At 44.1% G+C, this 16,190-nt stretch overlaps 1 protein-coding gene across 1 annotated transcript in view; it reads right to left on the bottom strand.

Moving 5' to 3' along the window:
- The window catches only part of MSN (moesin), a 40,285-nt gene extending 24,125 nt beyond the window's left edge, over nucleotides 1–16,160 (bottom strand). The window contains exon 1 of the mRNA XM_064426614.1: nucleotides 16,024–16,160. Within this exon, the coding sequence (XP_064282684.1) occupies nucleotides 16,024–16,035 (12 nt within the window). The 5' untranslated portion in view covers nucleotides 16,036–16,160. The remainder of the gene's footprint in view (nucleotides 1–16,023) is intronic.
- Between the last annotated feature and the right edge of the window lie 30 nt (nucleotides 16,161–16,190).

Below are 16,190 nucleotides of genomic sequence, written 5' to 3' on the forward strand. Positions count from 1 at the left end.
CCACTGCGGGGACAGCAGAGCTGTGCAATGCCTTGGAGGGGAACCAGAGGTGATGCCCCACTCTCCAGCCATACTCACAGACATCTGGCTCCTTCCCGAGTGCCAGCACCCTGCTGAAACAGCCCTGGCTCCTCTGTGTCAGGGTGAGGCTGGGATTGGGTCATGTGAAAGCGCTTGCAATTTCTCAAAGGATTACACTTAATTAACCAAGCCCCCTTCCAGCAGTCTTAAAGGGCCTTTTCATACCTCTAAGCTCATCAGGGAACAGAACAGCAGCAGGGACACCCTAGGCACCACAGTGCAGACACCAGAGAGAGGTTAGCCCTCCCAGCAGCTCCTGGGAGCTTCCCAGCTCCCTCCATCCTGCTCTGCTGGGGACACAGCACTTCTCATTTGACTGGAACACAGGCCAGACAGTAAGTCCACAGGAGGCATCCCATGCCATCCCACTATTTGAATAAAGCCACCAGCCAAGGAGAAAGCTTGCCAAGGTACTTCTGGTACCAGTGAGCCAGCAGTACTACTCACATCCTAAGGAGTGACCTAAGTACACCCAGTAACAGGAATGCCCCTTTTAAAGCATCCCTAATGACTTTAGCATGGAGCCTGAAGACACAGAGCAGTGAAGGGGCAGCTGCTACCACCCAGATTCACAAACTTCTCTTGTGAGCAATAGCAAGCCTGGTGGAGGAAGAATTCAGGCTAATTCTACCTAAATTTGTGCTGACATGGTCTTATTCCTCCCTTGTGAAGGAGCAGGGCAACAGGCCAGCTTTGATTCAGAGGCACACCTGAGCACAGTCCCACCAGAGCTGCATCCCCACCACCAGCAACTGCTCTTTGTCCCCAGCAAGACAAGATGGCTCATGTGGGCAACAAACCACAGCACCCACACAGTTCAGGAGCCACGCTGCTGGGGACAGGAAGAGGAAGCAGGCCAGAGCACCAGCCTGCAAGACCCAGAAAGTTCACAGCTTTGAAAAGCCTGCTTGCAAAAACTGTATAGAGAAAGGCTGGAGGCACCAGCACCTAAGAAAGGGTGAAAGCAGCAGTGTCTGGGTAGATGTGCTCTGTGTTATCTGTGGCATTTAATACCACCCTCATAGCACCAATTTACAAACACTGGGTAGGGGGGAAACATAGTTACATCACATCAGCCATAAAAAAGATAAGCTTTCCTATGTGGAACTTGGAAAAGCAGAGCATTTCTGCTTTACCTAACAAAGAGGTTCAATTCTGTGCCCATTCCAACTGCATTTCCATAAATTTTTTTGATAAGGTTTATAGGAGTCATTGCATCCAGTGGTTGAAACCCTAACCCTATTCTTGAAAAAGGTAAAGACAAGTAACTGACTGAGGTGATTAATGAGATTAGCTCAGTTGTTTAGAGCATGGTGTTAATAACATCCAAGACTGCAGTTTCAATCCCTATACACTTCATACACTTGAGAGTTGGATTTGGGTCTTTGTGGGTCCCCTCAAACTCAGAAGAGTCTCTGTCTGTGTGTGTGTCTGTAACTAAAAATCTGCTGCAATATATAATGCTAAAGGTCAGTTTCAAAAAAGGAAACCAAGTGATTTAGTCTAATATAAACCCTGTCATACTGTAGTGTCAGAGCCCTAGTATATTTGTCTGACTGTTAAATTCAAAATATTCCTGTGTTAATTTGTACTGCTTATCTCACAGTGATGAGAAGGAAAATAAAATTCTTCCATACAGCAAGTGGCAATCAGGAATGCTCCCATTAAAAAAAACAAAAATCAGTTTCTTTGAAGGCAGTTGCTGCCATTGAAAAGGCAATGCCTACAGAGCACAGGAACACTTTATTGCTTATCTGGTTCTCAAGACCAAGAGTGAGAAACCACAGCTACCTTCCTGTTAAAGTCCTCCTCTGCATGTGATTGATAGCTGGTACTCAGAGAGGCCTGAGCAGAGGATCACTAAGGGGAGTTGGAGGGGACTGTCCTTGCAGGACATGTTTATCAGTCCAGAGATCAGCTATTCATATGAACTCAGGGAGTCTACTTCAGACATCCTTATATAGACTACAAAGTCCTTTTTTTTCCTCAAATGGTGGAGAACCAGATTTACTACCCTTAAGGACAGTTTCTCTTAAAAATTAGGTCTCCTTCAAACCACATTCACAGAGTTCACAAGAAAACTCAAAAAAAGCCTGCTCTTCATGCAAAGAGTCTGTGTCTATTGCCTTACTTCAGATGCCTTCACTCACTCACCCTGCCCCAGCTTTGCAGCTTTCTCACAATCTCTGGAGACACCTTCCTTCATCAGCACCAGCGAGCACACACTCATAAGTGCCCTGCACAAGCACCCAAAGCCAGGGCTGTGCCAATGCTGGCTCCGTGGGGCTGGAGAACTCCACACTTTACAACTCTGGAGCTATCATTTACCCAATTCAATCAGTGATCTGATTTGGGCAGGCAACTTTTTCAGGAAGAAGGTTCTACTTTACAAAGACTACTACAAAGTTATTAATTCAAATCTCTTATTAAAATTCCCCCACCGCCTACACAGCATGGCTTCCAAAATCACTAATGATGTTTCCAGGTTAAAGGTACTTAAATGGGATTCCTTACTTTTCAGCCAGTGGTGTTTGAACACCCTGGCTATTAGCAGCTTGCCATCCTCTCCAGAGGGCAAACAAGTTTCACTTAGAGGAAGGGAGTTGTAAGATGAGAATACTGAGCCAGGAGAAGCAGCAATGGGTGGTTCCCACATTTACGGTCAAGACCAGATACTTGTATGCCACTTATTACACTACTTACTCCCAACCTTGTGCAATGGATCAATTCCTCTATTTTTGCCATTTCCTTTTCCATAAATAGATTCTTCAAGCACCTCCCTTTGCTTTCCTGTAGCTGTTCCAAGTAATTAACATTGCCATTTTCTGTTTCTTTAGAGTCAGTTTGAAGAAGCCCTTGGAATAACTATTTTTGTACCTGCTGTTTGAGCTGCTTAGACAGAACATCCTTTACTAGTTAAAACCCAGAAGGAAATTAAAATACCATGGGAAAACCCCCAACCCCTTTTCCGCAACATCTGGATCAGCAGGTAAAACTTGAAGCAAAATCTAGCAATGTGCAGTTGCCATCATTCAACTTTTACAATCTGAGCAGCTTTGGGTTTTGTTTTGGGGAGGTTGCTTATTTTATAAACACCTTTTTTTTTTTTGCCTGTTAGAAGCTTTTTTTTTTTTCTGTTATGGGCTCTGCACACTAATAGTAGGGTTGGCAGCTGTATTTCACATGTCAGACCTTAACCACATCCCTTGCTAAAGCTCTTCAACCTCAGGGCAGTTAGCAGGCAGTGGGCATGTTTGAATGCCAGCCTTGGTATGGGTGACATTCCTCACACTATTGTGTTCTCCTCCCAGGCAATCCTACTCCCAGGTTACAAACAAGTGTTTTGTGCCACCCCCCTTATGTTGTACACTGTACAAAGGTGTTATGATCCTGGCTGTGACTACAGTCACTCGACCACCAAAAAAGTCCCTGCATTCCCTACCACCCTCAGAGGCACTTCAGGTTTTCTGAAAGGCTCTTAGGAAGCAACTTTCCCCCCACCCCAACCTCCTCTTTGTCCAGTTCTTCCCCTTCCATCCTCAAGCCAAGGGCAGGGAATTTCCCAGAGCTGTTTAACGGTTGCAAAGACCCAGTTTGAGATCAGTCAAGACTGGGAGCCAAGATATGTTCCCAAAAAGCCAATGAGCTTTCCAAACATAGCATCCAGTGAATGTCTGCCAAAATCACAAGCACCTACTTTGCTGGAAGGAGCTCAAAACAAGATCAAGACAGGATGCTAACAACACAAGTGTGACCTGCATTGAGGTATCACATGTACAGTAAGTACTTGAAGTTCATGAACTAATAGACTAAATACTCAGTTCCTATGTAAAGGTCTCTAAATTCACCTACAGTTAAGAATTGTTTCAGAGGTAACTTGGAATCAAGGGCAAATAAAATTGCTACACTCCAAATCTCTGCTAATCACTAAAGACACTTTCCATAGGGAAGAAAGCATGAAGATAACTGCTGTGGCCAAGCTCTTCCCTCTAAAGGACTCACATTTAGATAAAAAGTCAGAGCAAGCTTATCTGTTTCACGTGCTTCTCTCTGGCCTTCAGCTAAGAGACTCCTAGCAGTTCAGCTCTGTTACAGGGAGGGGAGCTGAACACAGGGCTGCCTGTTCTAGACACCCAGAGCACGGCCTGGGTGTGGCACATCAAGTTCTTGGCCAGCTCACAGCCCTCACTGAACCTCTGAACAATGGCCAGACTTCTAGGAGCTAGAACACAGTCTTACTGTGGGATCTGACTGCCCAGACTATGAGCCATCCCTCCAAATTTAACTACATGCACAGTCAAGTATGAGCTAAAGCTGTTTCATCATCCTGTGATTTTCAGCTTTATCATTTCCAGCACGCTAGACAAATCCTGCAACTTCCTTTCAGTACAGGGTCTCATTTAGTCTGGCTAAATTTTCATATCTATTTAGGTCACAGTTCCCTAAAACACAGGATTTCCCCTAAATGGCTCAATTCTACACTTCTTTTTAATATTCAGTTTCCCCACCCATATTTGCTTCCCTCACCACCGACCTATTTTAGATTTTAAATAGTTCTGTTGGGACTGTCCACAGTTTATAAAAGATCAGCTTGTGATTGCTGAAGTAGTCTTTGTTATTTTAAGCTCCATCTAGTTAGGCATCTGAGCTTTCCTAATACAGAGGAGAGCAGCTACACCACCATGACACAGAACCCCATGTCCCAAAAGGTTCCTGAAGGGACACAGGAGCTGAGGAGAGCAGGGCCAGCACATGCAGTGTCTGTATCCACCACCACAGGAAGCCATCCTGAACAACCTGCACCCTTCCCAATCACTTCTCTGGGTTCATTCTTGTACTCTACAACTACACCATAAGTAGGAATTCAAAAGGGTGAATCAGGGTGGGAATAATTCTTCTGTTATTTTCTCCAACAGAATAATTTCACTGGTCATGTTCTCTACATTTACACAGGGACACTGCTACAGGCCATAGAACAGAAAGGGAAAGATGGCCTTTTGGGTACAACTGGACAAGATGAACCAAGCTATTGAACCACTCTTATTCCTCACTCCCAGGCATACCTGCTTTATCTTTATCCTTTGCAGCAGCTCTGATTCACAACCCCTTGATGAGATTTACCATCAAGCCACATATACACATGCCATTAACTCCATTTTCTGTTGGACTTCAGAACAGAACTGATGCAAAACTTAACAGTGGCAGCAAACCATCAAAGCTCTCAAGCAAGCAACCAAGTTGATTTAGTTATCTCAAGGCTACAATTAAATCCACACTCTTGGCTTCACATTCATTCACTTCTTGAAATACACTGTTTGAAATGGGGCTGTTTTAGAAAGAAAGCCTGATAAACTTCAGCTAACACCTGATGTTAGATCTGTTGATGAAGACATTGGTGAATGACTGTCAGTGGTCAAGTAAGACTTATTAACATAAACAGACTTCTTGTATCAAGTGGGCAAGAGTAATTTCCTTACATAAATTGCAGTTTCAATACCTAGATCCTTGATTCTCCTCTACAGAGATGTTATGGACCATCTTTATGCAGCCAAACATGCAGATAAGCCAAACTGTTAGTGGGCTTCCTAAAGCTGCAGGTCAAAACTGGGAAACTCAGCTGGGTAGTAGGAAGAGAAATAGCCAGATGCTGAGTACATCTCCTGAATAGGTCAACATACATGCAGATATAACCTAAAAAAGCAAACAGCAAACTAGACTAAGGAGAGGCAGGGAGCCTGAAAACCAGCCTGCAAAGAACACTCAGAAGTCAACTTGAGAGTTGAGCTCTTACCCAGACCTGTGTTGTAGGGTTGCTTTATGTTTTCAGGTTCTTCTATATGCTAAGGTACAGCAGCATAGGGTTGGCAGACATGAATTCAACTTTGATCAAAGTCAGGGGCTCCTTCAATGTTCCTGCATGCAGATATCTTACCCCTAACTGCACTTGTCCAGAACACCAGGAGCAGTAAGAGCAGCTAACTGCTCCTACTCAGGCTTGCTGTAGAAATTGATAGATCCACATAAAAGCATCTAATCACCCATCTCTCTCTAAGGGACCGGCAGAGCAGCAAAATCACTTGGTTTATAAGACTGTCAGTAAGATAGCATTGTATTTTTGTGCATCATGCTGGAGCAAGTACTGTTCATTTTGGTCTGATCTGTTAGTGATTTGGAAGTTACTCAGTTGTTTTATTTGCTCTGTCTTTTGGTAGATTCAAGATTCAAGACAACACTACAATACTGATATATTCTTACAGCTGAAAATGCTGACACGGACCTCCTTTCAAAAAAGATCTCTACCCTAAACTGCTGGATGTGCAAAAGGGTATTCAAACTGAGCATAATACATTGCATTGCCTCTTGCAGTCACCCTTCAATCTGAGAGGTTGGTAACAAACCACAGAGCAAGATAAAGGGGAAAAAAATCCCCAAAATTGGGGGTTTTTGAGAGTTGCACTTCTGCATGCATGGCTGTCAACAGAGAACCCCAGGTAAACAGTGCAGAATCTATTGGTCTCTATAGATTTCACAGGGCCCAAGACACAAGCAGCAGCAAGCCATTACAAGTAGAGTAAGAAAATTAATTTTCAGGAACTTGCTGCTTCCCAGTTTGTCATGGCTGGCTCAGAACACTAATCATTTCTGTTTCAGTTTAGTGTTTTAAGCAAACCCAAAAATATAAGTCAATTCTTCCATTTTTTCGATACCAACTTCAGTAAGAGGGGTTCCTCGATAGTTTTTGAAGTAAAGGAGTAACATAGCAACAAAGAAAGTATGTCACCTCATATTACAGCAAAGAATAAGTTACAGTCCAGCTTCTGTAACAAAATCAGCACAATCAGCTGCAGGCTGCAGGATCAAGACATCACTTATCAAAATGTTTTCTTGGCTTAGTGATAAAGCATTTCATGGTCTTGAATAATAGCAGTCTTCAAACCTTTCACAGTCCCAACTATGGACTTGGAACTTCCTGACAATTTTAGTAATACTAGTATTTTCTGACCCCATTGTTCAAATTACCAGTAATCTTAAAGAGTTTTTGAGGCAGCTCACAAAATGAGCAGTCATATCTAACAGCTCATACAGCAGCTTGTGGTTGTCTAGGGGATTGTGAAGAGTGAAGTGATAGAACATAATCATTTTACTGCTCTCTGCTTCCAGTACTTCACCAATGCAAACAAATTCACATGTTGAGTGTGCCTCAGTGAAAATTACAGATACTGCAAGAAAAATCCAGTAGCTCAAAGAGCACATTTTCAGTAAAAAAAGAAGCCAGGTTTCTCTTTAGGCAAGCTCAGATCCTGCTTTTTCACTGTAGGAGGATAACTGAAGCTACTGTACACTGAATATGGACAGCTACTAGATTCAATGCATCTCAGTTGAAGCCTTCATTGTCTACCCAAAAAAACAAATGAAGTTAATCAGTCAGTTTTTCAAAAGTGGTTTTATGACTCCTTAATATTGAGATACATGTAGGAACAAATTAAATAAACAGATGTTGGCAAAACAGTTATTGATGCTTAAGCATTCAATCTCATGTCACAGACCACAGACATTTCTTAACATTTGGATGCAACATACAGTAGTAACAAACAGCACACTGGAGAAGCAACACCCTTCTTGTGCCTGCTGTGCAGTGTCTCCATTAATGACTGCTGCCAAAACTTAAGAGGAACATATGAATACAATGAGTAATATAATCTAGTGACATTCCTAAATGATAACTTTGCTGATTTTAAAAACAAAACACACAAAACACAAACCATACACCAAATCAAACACGTCACAATATTGCATGTTTTTATTGCTTAAACACCAAGTATTCTCTTGTCTCAGCTGCACTATAAGCTACAATATAAGCAAGTTTCTTTTAATCCTTCCAGCTTTCCGGGCAATTTTGCTTTCTTGCAGATCTGTTTTAGAAGTCAGAGAGTAATTAGATTAACCAAGTTATTGGATGCTACTGAAAGGCATTTAAAGGACATTAAAGTGTTTAAAAACCAATGCAGTCATCAGGCACAGCCAATGAGGGCTCTTGGTATCCTTCTCTGATAAGGTCACCCACTCAATGGATGAAGGAAAGGTGGTGGATGCAGCTCTTCATTATTTTAGTAAAGCTTTTGATACTGTCTCTCACAGCATCCTTCTGGACAAATTGTTCAGCTGCAAGATAAGGAAGTTCAAAGTGTGCTGGATGAAGAAGCAGTGGCAGCAGGGCTCAGAGGGCTGCAGGGAATGGGGCTGTGTCTGCCTGGCAGCCAGTCACCAGGGATGCTCCCCAGGTCTCCACGATGGGGCCAGTGTGGCTCAGTATTTTTACCAATGATTTGGATTGCAGGAGCTGAATGCACCACTAACAAAGGCACTGACAATACCAGCCCTGGCTGAGCTGCTGACTCACTCCAGGGACACCAGGTCTTGATAACTCAGAGCATGACTGATCAGTGGCATTAAATTTAAAAAGAACAAATGTCAGATTCTGCACATGGAGCAGAGTAATACCAGGCACAAGTCCAAAGTGAGAGAGGAGTGGGAGGAGAGCAGCCCTGCAGAAAGGGATCTGGGAATCTGGTCAGCAGCAGGATCAGGAGGAGCCAGCACTGTGCCCTTGGAGACAAGAGGGCAAAACACACCCTGGGGGGCAACAAACACAGCAAAAACAACCAGTCCAAAGAGGTTATCTTCATTAAAGTGCCTACTAAATGATCTGTAAGCAAATCCTTACTTTTCATACATATGTACAAGTCCCTCCTCTGTCATTTCTGACTAATAGGATTGTTTTCATATAAGATGCATTGGACCACCAAGTATTGTGTGGGTGTTGCAATAAAACTTTTTTATTGGGCAGCCTGATATTGCTTGAATTTGTCAGCAGTGGAACTGCCTTACTTCTTACATTGTGCCTTCAGAACCATTTGCTAACATTCTGCAAGTCCTGTAGACTACAATTGTCAGGAAGATATCCAGTTCTGGATTTTAACAGAGAAAAAAATTTTTTTATGCACAACCAAAACCCTCTTGTCCATCCAGAAAACTGCCTGAAAAGACATTTAGCATATTGAGGAGCTAAATTTTTTTTTGCCCTCTGAGTATACTGTTCTGGCAAAGTGAATTTTTAAAAAAACAACAGCTATGCCATATTTATATTCTTAGAGGCATTATGAATGAAAAGCCACACCTCTGAGGGATGGAAGATATCAAGCATCCTGACACTTCATCCTAATCACTTCTCTGGCAGTTCAGTTTCTGCACTGTAAACAGAAATGGAATGAACAATGGAATTCTGGGCTTTTTCTTTGCCACAGCTTTTCAACTGGCAACAAAAAAGTTAGCCCAGAATTCCATTAGTTAGCCTCGAATTCTATGCTTTATTAGCCTATGTTATAGAAAACCAAATACATTTATTAAATGCTGTGACTAAGTGCTTGATCAGATTGCAATGGCAGGTTTTTCCTGTACTAAGTCACTTCACCACCATAACTAAATTCCCAATCAAGAGAGCAAAAAATACTCTGATAAAGGCCTACAAAGGAGAATGGTAAATATCACTGATATACAGACAGACAAGACTGGTTCATTGCTGAATGTCATCAGTTTACAGCTGAACTCAAAGGTCTTTTCCAACCAAACTGAGTCTATGGTTCCACCTCAAGAACATAGGAAGGTATATAAGGCAGAGTAACTGTTCTCCAATATGTTGCATGCAAAATTCTCCAAAAAACACAACAAGCAAGTTTTTACAGTCCAGGACAGGAAAATTCTGTCCCCAGAAGCCTTCCTCTAGGTAACAAACAAGAGAGATCTAGGAAACAAACAAAAGAGAACTCAAAATTTGCAAGAATACAGTCAGTATGGACCATGAATACCATGGCACTTGATTCACTTTCTGAACTCTTCTGAGATTTCATTTTACTCTACACAGAATCACAGCTGGCAGAGAAAGGAGTGTCTCTTCCCTCTCCTAGTCTGTCATCTCATTCTTGCTTAATTACATGTTTCTCTGCAGAGCTGATCAGATTCAGAGCTGTTTCATTCATGCCTCCTTTAGGGGCACTCCTGCCCTTCCCCATAGCTATTCACCGACCAGCAAGAGCCAAAGGGACAGAGGCCTAGCATGGCCAAGTCCTCCTCTTCCTTAGCCTGGCAAGAGGATGAGAACTGACCAACCTTCTTTCATCCACATTTTGTATCTTTCAATAGATTCCTCAGCAGCTACTGCAGCTTCAGAGATGTTAAACAACTAGGAAAAAGCATTCTGCAGGAGTCATGCCTTTAAAAACATCTTCAAAGGATGTTTTTTCCCTATTTAAGTTCAACAAACTGCTATACAAAGGCGAGGAGTTTCTGACTGCCCCACTACTGCCCTGGAGGATCACACATTCACAGAAGTGAATATATCCTTTCACAGCTGCACAGGAAGGAAGCAGCACTAGATCATCCACCTATTGATAGCCACAGTTGCTGCACCATAATTGTTTCTTGTCAATATAAGGCCCAAACTTCTGCAATTTCAGGTTCTAGACCCCTGAACAGTTGTAGATGATCCTGTGGTCTTACAACCACCAAGCCTGCCAGTGACTGTCTCTTCCTCTCTCCCCACCAAGTATTTGCTTTAAACATGACCTTAAGAGTCAGCATTAGCTACTGGACTCAGAAGGGTGAGGTTTATGCCCACAACTTCCAAAACACTTGAATGCTCCACCTAGAAACAGCCACAGGAACGTTACAAAGAGATGTGCTTGAAAGAGTAGCCTTCCATCAACCTAGAGACTTCAGCCTAGTTTGGAAGTTTCAGATGGGATAAAAACAAACTTTTAACACAACATTATTGGCTGCACTATGCAAATATCTGCTGTTCCCAAACAGCCCTAGGGAAAAGCAAGCAATTAACTGGCTGCTTACTATTGCTCTTAATTTACATCAGTTAATTGTCCTGGATTATTCCTGGGTAGAGAGGGATTTCCTCTTTTCCAACAGTGTGACTACAGCAGCAGAGAGTTGGTTTCTGGTCTAATCACTGAGCAAACAGACAAAAGGGAAACGGGACACTGGAATGATAGAGATCCAAGGAGTTGAAATCTTGGAGCTCTTTTCAAACAAACCCCATTGTAATTCTCAGAACAGTGATTAAGCACAGATAACAGCTTTATTGTGCAAATTCAGGGAGGCCCTCTTGCTGCACAGAAGGGGAAAAAAAAAATGAAGTCAGCCAAATAAGGTTGCTTGAGCTGCAGCGAGCCAGGAAAGAGTCCAGGAGATGACGCAGCCAGAGGAAGCTTTTAGTCAGCTTCCTTCACAGGCTGGAGCAGAGCCAGAGCCACCTCTGTGGAGGAAGAGGGGCTTCTCTGAGGAGTAGCCAGGGAGGTGGCCAGGCCAGCAGCCCCAGGAGGGTGCTGTCCCCAGGCACACCCAGTGTCACAAGCAGAAGGTACTTCAGTCCTTCGGTTTCGGTTCATCTGCTGTCTTTCAAGCAGCTACTAGAGACCTGGTGAGCTTTTTGAGGAGAATTTCATTTCAGACTAGACATTCTACATAAAACAACTGAACCAAGTTTCCTCTAGAGACAGAGATGCCATTTCCTTTCAAAATAAATGAGTCCATATTAAGACATCTTATGAACCATCCTCATGACTAAAGCAAGAATTGTAATGAAACTTCAGGGGTGACTAATCACACGAGGTAGAATCACCCCAAGGAAAGGGCTGCAATGCCCCGAAGGTTTAAAAAAGATGCTGCTCGTAGACGTTATGGTGACAGGATATTTGCAAGAAGCAAGTGATGGTGAACACGTGGTAGGAGGCACCCTGCTCCCCACAGGATTCTTACAGCAGCAGCAGCAGACCCAAAGCTCTTCTGGGGCCCCTTTTACTGGGTGCACATCACCAACCTGCAGCTTGCTCAGCTGCCTCAGGCAACAAATTAAGAGGGCTAAAATTAAATAAAGGACTCAACTAAGACGTTTAATCTCTGAAAAACTCTTGTATGATAAGGACTCTTATATGTAACATTGTCACCTTGAAGTTTTATGAACTGGATCATGACTACCAATTCAGATCAGGCACTGGAACAGTTCTTGCTCACAACAGTGTAAAACCACTATAAATGATGGGTTTTGCCCTGTCAGGGGCAGGGCTTGCCATAAGACGAGAAAGGAAGATTTTACCATGAATACTTGCTTCTCATCAATGGTGTACTTTAAGTCCCTGTTTAACTTTAATACAGAAGGGCTAAAAGTACCAAACAAGCTTTTGCTCACTGTCAAGCTTAATTGCTTCACCTGACATGAAGTAAAACCTTGCTATTCTTGCAGAACCTAGGGACCAAGCTGTTGAATACAATACAAGCTTGGGTGCAAAGGCCTTTCCTGTTTTGCAAAATCCCATGGTAGGTATAAAGCTACAGATAATTCACTGCTCCCCAGTTTCAGTGGTTCACCTGCTTCCACTGTAAACTCCACATGTTTTAGCTATTGCTGCTTCTGAACTACAGTCATGTGAAAATCACCAACAGGGGAAACACTTCTGTATAAAGAAAGGTCTTTGGAAGCATTCAAACACACCTCTTTACAGAAACTCATAGATCTGATGGCATTAGAAGAAACATATAATGGACTGAGTTTGTCTATCAAGTTAGTACACATGTCAAACTTGGATCAGTGTCACCAAGCTTCCCAAGTTGTACTGAGAGGAAAGGAAGAGATAGCACTAATGGGCCAGTCATGAAATAAGACAGAAAGCATCTAGAATGCTTCTAGAGTTCCTTCATAGCACAACAGGACCAGGAGAGAAGTGCTCATCTATTAAAGTCACAGTTTTCATCACTATCCTTTCCCCCTTCAAGACATCAAGCAAATTCCACAAGAGGGAAAAAAAGAAAAAAGAAGAAAAATTATCCAAACAAGTGTAGCATTCTACTAATAGTTGCCATCTTGTTGCAGCATTTGGTAGGAAGTAGCCACAGACACAAGAAACTAATTAACCAGAGTATTCTCCTGATACACACCTCAATCTCTCAGTTACTTTTCTTTTAACCGGAACCTTGAAGCTCCAAAGAACAGAAACAAAAACTTCTTGGGCCTTTTGAGTCCTGCTGGGAGCTAGGACCATCAATTCAAACTACAGATAGGGTCCCTAAAGATCCTGATAACTATTGGTACACTCAGCTTCAAACCAAGGTATAATAAAGTCTGGATTGGTACCTTTTCCCTAGTTATCTTCTAAAACTTTCTGTATTCACCAGACTAGCTTTGATTAAAGCCCTTTCTCTACAATGTTACCCAGAACAGAACTGGCCAGGTCCTGGTGACAGGACTGTGCACACCACACACGTGATGAATGCTCCTGTTTCACGTTCAGTGGCCCGTCCATTCGCAGAGTAGGCACATGCACAGGCAAAATAGTCAATGAATCCCAGAACAGAAACCTTGCACCATCAGTCAGGGAGAGATCAGAGCCTACTCATGGCAAATAGACTGCACACAAATGGAGGGGAGACTTGCCAAAGCTTGACAACAACTCATTTCTAGCACTCAACCACTTCCACCTTATGCAATACGAAGCATGGGGGGAATTACATGCCCTTTTTGGTGTCTGCTTTAACTGTTCACACTTCACAAACTTTCCAGAACACAACATATTTAAACCAGAGTTGTATCACTAGATTAAACAGGGAAGGTTTCCTGTTGAGAGTATGGCAAGATCAGCAGGTTGATGTATGATGGACTTTCTACACAGCCTACAAAGCCTCCAGCAACCAAACCCCCCCATTACATGTCACAACAGCAAATCATGTGCACTAGTTCAAAGGTTACCAGAGTTAATCTTGGATTCTTATTAATAGTGCTACACAGCCTAGTGTCACTCATAGCAAAACTCCCATAACAAAATGGAAATCTCCAGCTTCATGTGCTAACATTTAGCCTAGCTTCAGGAGGTGTAGAGACTCAGAACTCAACAGGTTTTGCTGCTTAAGCCACGCAGCAGCATGTTTCTGTAAGCCTAGTGAGATGAATGATAAGAGCTACCAACCAAGTAGTTTTGACACAAATGCTTTTCCTGCCCAGCCAGAACTGTTCCCTAGAACATTTCCTCCATCTGTCTTCTTCACAATGGATTTATTTTTGTGATGAAGCCCACATAAACCTACATCTAACTGCCCAGGTTTCACCCACATTTGACCTTGATTTTTTTCCTTGACTGAGGAAAGTCTCTTGCATTTTACTGTTTTGTTAATTAAGCTGCTATTAACAAATCTTCAGCTAGCACAGTAGTAGTCATGTTTATTTCACATGAAGAACTGATTACACAGTTATGCCAGCATATCCTGTTCCTGCAAACCAAAGATCAAGAAATAATGTTTCAAATATTATTTCAGTTGGGTCTGTAAGTAGAGCAGATGGGGCAGGAAACCAAAGGCTGATACAGCAGCAGGCCTGCAGCTCTGTACTGCAACAGACACTGGAACCGCTCTCTGGAGAACCTTCAGCGTGCAACACAAAGCACTACACCAAAACACTCGCATTTCTCTAGCTGCTCCAGTTTTTAAAAGCTCCGAAAGCAGAACTGCTCTGTCAAAACCAGAACTGCTCTGTCAAAACCAGAATGCAGCAGACTGAGAAGGTGAATCCAGCGCAGGGTGTGTCTGGGAGGCTGCACCTCGCGGGCAGCGCTTGGATTCAGCCTGCTGCTGGGAACCCCGCCCCACAAACCGCTCTTGTTCGGGATTTCTTGGCTGATCCACACTAAAAAAAGTCACTCATCACAACTGTAAACGCTCTGGCTAAAAGGTCTCAAGCATTTTGTATGGGAGTCCCTTGTCTTGTGCTATTTCTGCTAATCTTACTGAACTTGTTGCCTGTATGTTTAGCTTTTTTAGTAAGTAAATCTTCACTAATCACTAATATTTGATGGAAAGCCTTTCTAAAGCTTAAGAAAATACTGTCTTAACCTTGAAGAGGCTGAGGTTTGATATCCTTTAAGATGTCGATGTTTGAATAATAATAACCATCATCTAGCTATCCATGCAGTCAGAGATGGCATTTAAGACATCAGGAAAAGTAGCTGTCAATCAAATAGGCATTCAATATCTAAAGTAAAAAAAGTAAACTATTAAAAGAAAATCACAGCGGATTTCATTTTGACTTCTATTTGCACAGAGGTGAGTTATTGTTTGGGTTTGTTTTTTTCCTCTCCTTTATGTAAACCACAGACTCTTAGCTTAAACATTAGATTTTCTTAGGCCATTTCAGATCGCTCCGGTACGGAAACATCCAGAGACTTCCAGCTTGCTCCTTCCTGTTTTATCAATGAAGGGCTGGGACTAATTCTTTCGCTCCAACCAGGAGAAATTAAATGGAAAAACCCCATGCTCCTCATTAGTCACCGAACTCCTGCTGCGAGCGGAGTCAAGTACAGACTTGACTAGACTTTCTAAAGTACCAAAATCTCCCCAGCCAAGAAATACCTCGAGTCAAGCCGGGACAAGGTTCCCTGGCAACCCAAACCGACTAATTGCAAGTTGTGAAAACCCCAACTTCTCCTCTCCGGGGAGCGCACGAGGCGGCCATAGCAGCCACCCGCTCCCTCCGGGCTCTCGGAAGCCTCGCCCCGCTCCGCTCCCCCCGCGCTCCGGCCGCACACGCGGGCGGGCGGGCGGCGCCGCCGAGCTCCGCCGGACATTTTAGGGCGGAGAGGCGGCCCCGCCGCGCCGAGACCCCGCGCTCCGGGCGCGGCCCCTCAGGCGGGGGAGCACAAGATGGAGGGGCGGCTCCGCTCCCCGGGATTCCTCCGCGCCCCTCGCCGCTCCCTCGGGGGCGGCCGCTGCCGGCCGGGGCGCAGCCGAGCCCGGGCGGGAGGAGCCCCCAGGCCGCGCCCGCCCGGCCCCGCGCACCCGCCCGGACCCCGCGGCGGAGCCTCCGTTCTGCCCCGCGCCGGCGGCGCTCACCGTTTTCGGCATCTTCCCGGCGGGCTGGGCACGGCCGTCGCTCCTCCTGCGCCGGTGGGGATCCGTACGGGCTCCGCGCTGCTTCTAACGGGACTCCGCGCCTCTCCGCCCGGCCAGGCCCCGCCCGGCCCCGCCCGGCCGCCTCCGTGCGGGGCTGGAGCCGCGGC

The sequence above is a fragment of the Passer domesticus genome, chromosome 7, assembly GCF_036417665.1.
Source record: "Passer domesticus isolate bPasDom1 chromosome 7, bPasDom1.hap1, whole genome shotgun sequence".
Lineage (NCBI taxonomy): Eukaryota > Metazoa > Chordata > Aves > Passeriformes > Passeridae > Passer > Passer domesticus.